This window comes from Habropoda laboriosa, unplaced genomic scaffold (assembly GCF_001263275.1).
Source record: "Habropoda laboriosa isolate 0110345459 unplaced genomic scaffold, ASM126327v1 scaffold50, whole genome shotgun sequence".
Lineage (NCBI taxonomy): Eukaryota > Metazoa > Arthropoda > Insecta > Hymenoptera > Apidae > Habropoda > Habropoda laboriosa.
The window spans coordinates 562095-568094 of record NW_017100159.1 but is presented as its reverse complement, the minus strand read 5'-3'; the positions used below and the strand labels follow the sequence as shown (position 1 = coordinate 568094).

General features: G+C 38.3%; 1 protein-coding gene across 2 annotated transcripts in view; it reads left to right on the top strand.

The window, feature by feature from the left end:
• Positions 1–6000, top strand: part of LOC108577272 (mediator of RNA polymerase II transcription subunit 15-like) — a 38749-nt gene that overhangs the window by 745 nt on the left and 32004 nt on the right. For both annotated transcript variants that reach the window (XM_017940417.1, XM_017940409.1), the window contains exon 2: positions 3383–3568. In XM_017940417.1, coding sequence (XP_017795906.1) covers positions 3383–3568 — 186 coding nt within the window. The remainder of the gene's footprint in view (positions 1–3382; positions 3569–6000) is intronic.

Sequence of the window (6000 nt, the reverse complement as noted above, 5' to 3'; positions counted from 1 at the left end):
ATTGCCATATAGAAAGAACCGTAGTTATTTGTTACTTTTCCTAGATTGCCGTCAAGTATCACGAACTATAAATTGAGAGGCACATACAACTATATTTTGTTGGTTCGTCAACGTTTTATTACTTTTTTTCAATCACAATACACGTTATTCGGCGAATCCACAAAATTTACCATATTTTCTATAAAGAAGAATAAAAATAAAGATAATGTTCAGTAGTTCGATAAAGTTGTCTCTCTCTCGCATGGTCGCACATGCAGGTGCGTGCACACGCAAACAAAATTGAATGTCGAGAAAGTAAAGAAAAAATATTCGTTCCCCCAAAATATTTTTTGGCGACTAGAGGAATTTTCACCGAGAAATCAGATCATCATTACGCCCACCCGCCTTTTATTTCATGACATATAATTCATAGTCGTTGCTACGTGACATCGAACCCTATACTACTCGTATGACTGCCTGTCTGTCCCCTATGTTTGCCGCTGTGGCTCTCGTGGTTGTGGTTGATTGTTGGTGTGTTCTCCAATTACGTCATTGGTGAACAGGAGGCACCGGCACCTCCCGCACCACACCATCACCTTCAACAGCAAATCCAGCAGCAACTTCTCGCTACCCACGCCTTTATGGTAACTCCTGGTTTTGGTTGGCTTCCACTAATTTTTTAGTTACTTAAAGTGCCACGATACGGCAACGACCACCTGCAAAATCAATCTGAAAAAAATATTATCTGTTAAGAGTAATAGTATTTATTTTTCAAAATTCCTTAGCGTATTATTTATTTATTTTTCTTCTTGATACTATTCCTTGATGAAAATACCAAAATTGAAATGGCACGCTGTAAGAAGGCAGATTTTTTTTAATGGTGACGATGCCGTGCGTGTTAATGTGCCTGTAAGACTAGTAAGCGTTTGTATGAAAGCTTCGACTTGTTTTAAGAGAGTGCCGCACTGTAAATTAAGATTGAGTCTTGATTTGCATGCTTCACGAGATGTTTCATTTTATTTTACCGAAAGAGAAGAAGTTTCTTCATACGTTTTAAACAGATTTCCTTTAGAGAGTTCTCCTTAAAAGCATGAGTTATTTTGCGGCCAAGTTAGATCGTCACGTTTCTCTCCCTTTTTGAAAAATCTTTAACTTAAACAACATTTTTTTTTTTGCTGTTTTGTATACTCGATGTAATACGTTCGTTCAAAGTACATTTATGCAGTTATTTCTTAAGGTATTGAAAGTGTAAAGAGACTGTCCGCGCAAAAGTTTTACTTAAAAATAGTTTAACTTGTGACGGTATACTTATACCCCCTACGCTTTCAACCTTCTATGTTCTATCAGGCTTCTATTCTTGCAAATACAACTTTTGAGTTGACAATGAGTCTAACCATTTCCCGCGTCTAAGTCCCGGCTTCCTAGGTAGCCTTACCGACGAGTTCAGTAGGATGCCCAAGACGAAGCGCAATCTTTCTTTTCCAACATCCTTTATCCTTGTTCTCGTTTTCTTTCCTCTTTCCATAAGAAATTGCTATAAAATAATCAATTTTTTTGCAAAATTGTGCAAGAAATTACTTTTATATAAATAATGTTGAAGAAATAAAAATAGTTTCTTATCTTAAAATTCAATCTGAAGTTAGAATTTTCTATTCGAATTGTGAATAACGTACTTTCATTTAAATTTTCATTCGAAATACTGTAAAGAAAACTTTGCATTTCTATGAAAAAGCGTAACTTCTGAAAATCTTAAGTTTAACTTGGAATAATTACTGAAATTAAATTTGTAATTATGCATTATTACGTTAACAAACAAATAAGGAGATTTCATATACGTTAGAACTTCACGTCAGACAGTCTTTTTACATTTTCAACAATCAGAGAAATAATTGCATATGCATATTTATTTCTAGCACTAATTACCGAATTACAATTACAATATCGATTTCATTTTGGAAATCGGCTTGAGAGTGAGGGAAACACGTGAAACGATCACGAACGACCGAGGTACGCTAGCTTCCCGGTAGAAAATAATTGTTTTCCCCGGAACGTAACAGGAAAACGATTTCCCGGATCAACAGCCATTATCGCACAGCTCGAAAGGAGGGGGTGGGTCGGTTTGAAATTTTTTTGATGGTTAGCGTACCTCAGTTGTCCGGAAGCTTCTGTACGTCGGCGAAAGTTTGAAGAATACAAGCACACAGGTTCTTACGAAGAAGGAACGGGCGTACAGCTCATTCGGCTGCGCTTCAAATTACCTGCCTTCGCTTCTGGGAAGCCCGTTCTCTGCAAAACCAAACGCTTCTTATGGGAACGCGCGCTTATCGTTCAAACGGCGGTTGCCACCAGAAAGAAACGAACGATTAAGGCTTCGCAAGCGATACAGCCTCCTCTTTTCTTCGCGAATCTATGATACGAATGTATAAGCTGGTTATGCTTTTCCACGTCTCGTTAAAATTTCTAGTTGCAGCGAGGAATACCGTACGAATTGATGCTCGAGTTATTTTAATCTCGCTCTAATCTTCTTTTCATTTGATTCGACATGGTCGCGTTTGCATTCGTGAAGGAAAAAGTGTTGTGACCTTTGAAGGTTTTCGTAAGAGATACGATGTTTGTTGGTTAAAGTAATCTTGTTCATGATATATTTTCAATTCTACTTTTGATATCAATAATGCTGTTGCAGAGGAGAAGTGTAAATTCTATAAGAGGCAATTATATTGTTTATATATAAGCAATTATATTCTTAGCGTTTCAATTGTAGTAATAATAGAAATGAATAGGACGAAGAGAGTTGAAAGTAATTCGTAACAAGCTTACTTTATAAGGATGATTTGATAATATGTACATAGTAAGGTATTTATAAATTGTTCATTCTTTAAGAAATTTTTTTTCTAAAATGTAAGAGATATTTCGCTTTTTTATCGATGACTTTTTAAGCAAAAGCTGATATTTTACTTTTAAACTTCTAAGACACGTGATCCTAAATAAAACATCAACTCTTCGGCAAAATGTTCGCTTATCTTAGAAATAAAATGTGAAAAAAAAAAATGAAACTAGTCATATTCGAGCATTCGATCGCGGGACAAACGATTTACAAACATGAAAAGCATAAAAATACCAATCAGCAAACATCGAATAAGAAATCTCTCAGAAGGCTCGCGAAGTCTCGATCACGTAAACCGTGCGGAGCAACGGGAGAATTGTGCTTGTAAAGCACAGCATAAAACGGGATGGGACTACGGTATATTCGCGCTTGTCAGGGTTGGCTGAAAAGCGAAGAGCTCTAGCAATAATGATATGTAAAATCGGGGGCATAAACGATAATGACTCGCGTGGAGCGAAGGTGGGGATAGGTTTGTTCTAATCCGTGTTACCTGGATACTTTCCGGGTGTGTTTTCACAGGCGACGAATCCGTACCTGACCGGTATGCCGCAGGTTGGCAACACGTACAACCCGTATTTCGCGCCCAGTCCCATCATGCCAGCAATCATGGGCCCGGCGGACCCCACTGGAGTTGGTAGCCCGTTGGGCGTGGTGCCGCAGACGGTGGCGATGCCGCAGAAGATGCAACGTACAGACCGCCTCGAGGTATGTCTACCACCAAACTACATTCAACAACAACAACAGCAACAACAACAACAACAGCATGGGGCCCAACACGGCGCAGCCGGGGCCTCAAGGTGCCCAATGGCCGCGCCCAATACCGTGTACCAAGTGCCGGCCGGTCCCCCCAATCAGGTGTCGCCCGTTTCCACGATGCAATCTGTCAATCATCCACCATCCCCGACTACGATCACCACTACCTCCTTCTGTACCCCTCTGCACAATCCCCATGCCCACCATCATCCAATCCACAACCTGATCTACGTCCACGCGTACTATTGAAATCGACCGTTAAATGGAGTTCTCTTCTGTCCCATCTTTTATTTTATTTTCTTAATTTTCTGTCCATTTTCGTGTATATCGTTTTATCTTCAAAGGTTTTATTTCGAATTGATATTTGGCGACGTGTTACCATCACGTCAAGCTTTTCCTTTCATTTTCGAATACACTTCATTTCAATTTTGTTGGCATTTGGGGAGAAGAGACTGGTCAAGGTTCACCTTAGAAATTCATTGCAGAAATTCGTGGATTGTTCAAGAGAAATTTGATTTGAGGCTTGTCGAGATTTTTGAAAGGGAAAAGAGACAAAGAATCTAGGCTGGAAGTCGAAGACCTCGCTGGCTCTCGTCGGTTCTCCGAAAGGTCTTGAAACTCTCGAGGAGGATAAGAACGATGATGTTCGATTATCCCGGCAAAGTGTCGGATATTTATATACATTTATTCGATAACATTATAATACGTGTACGATGTAAAATGTATTCGAGAAGATGTCGCGAAATATTCAGCTTCGTTGTCGTTCATATTCCAGCTGGACGAGCAAATTATTTTTCAATCCCATTCGATCGAGATCGGGCTGTCAAATGCTTAACGACATTGCGCCGTCGGATGATCCGTGCGAATCGTGCACCGTGACGATGATTTCACGGATCGCTTGTAGCCGGGCGAACTGGAGCGAGAAGAAGCTCATTAATGATGAACGGAAACAAAATGGCGGGCCATATTCTAAGAAAAGAACGGCTTTCAAATGGAATCAGGCGATCCGATCGGGTGCCTGACGAACGTGCGGCTCTAACGATTTCTATGTACTCTTTTTAGTAATCACTTATGTTTATCGTAGCACTGTACGTATGTGGTGTACGGAAATTTCGATTAAGTAGGGTTAAAGTTCATGAAGACAGTCGCGAGCGGCGATAGGTATTTTCTTTTCTTTTCGTGTGGAGATTGTATATTGAATTAGGTTCGTTCGAAGCGACTATAATGACTACGGTAAGAACGTGATGATGATTATTACGATTACTATTAAACCGAGGATAGAAAATAAGACATCCTGGTAAGATATGACGGGCGGATAGCTCGGAAAATATGCAACGGTCTTTGATATATCTTACAGATTTTAATTATTCTTTTCGTTTTTATTCCTCGGTGAAAAAATGTAGCATCATTTTGCAAATTTCGTAGGACACAAGTGTCAGTTGTAAAAGAATTTTAAGGCGAAGAAGTTTTTACTATAATTTTAAGGACAGAAAAGGAAATATCTATCTCAATTTCTGCATTAAAAAGTAAAAAAACTTCGATGTAATATTTCACTAGAATTATTCTTCGTTTAATTGGTGCTTTTAACCATATTTTATTAATATAATAAAGTAAATTAGTTTTTATGAGGTATATAATGCAAGAAAATGTTATGAAACATTTTAGTTAAACATAAAGGTATATGTAAAGTGCAATTGTATGATATGGAATGAGTGGAATTTGTGACAGATTAAAATGAAAGCTATTAGAGATCATATAAAAAATGTTTAAATTTTTCAAAGGCTAAGAAAAATTAATGAACCTTTTCGTTTACACTAGTTAACATAAGATGTCCTTGTTGAAGTACTAAACATATCTAAAGCTACTTTGCACTAAAAATATGCAGTTTTCAATGAATTCAGATAAAAACGGAAAGAAAAATAGAATTTCATATGTACATAAAAATTTGAAGTACTGTTTAAAATAGTCGAAAGGAATATTTATCACATTCAATAGATAATTACAACGGTTATTAGATGGAACAATTTTTTTCACAATATAATCCAAATGTGCAGTACCTACATCTCATACTTCTTACTAATAACCATAACCGGAAGAGGACAAGTGAAAATCAAAAGTACAAAAAGAGCGACACTAGTCTCTCGAAACAAACGCGTAAAATCGCATCGAGCTTCCAAAAGCACCATCTAACAAAGCAGGAGAAAGGTGTCTTCGTCGTTCGAAAACATATAACGGCGGATTTAATTAAGACTCGCGAATTTTTCGGGTTCCCGTTAAGCGGCGCGAGGAGAACGCAAGATGTTTTAGTGTGCAACAATAATGTTTCTTGCTGTACATGCGCGGCCAAGTCCCGTGAAAGTTCGTTGGTCTGTCCCGCGCGGTGC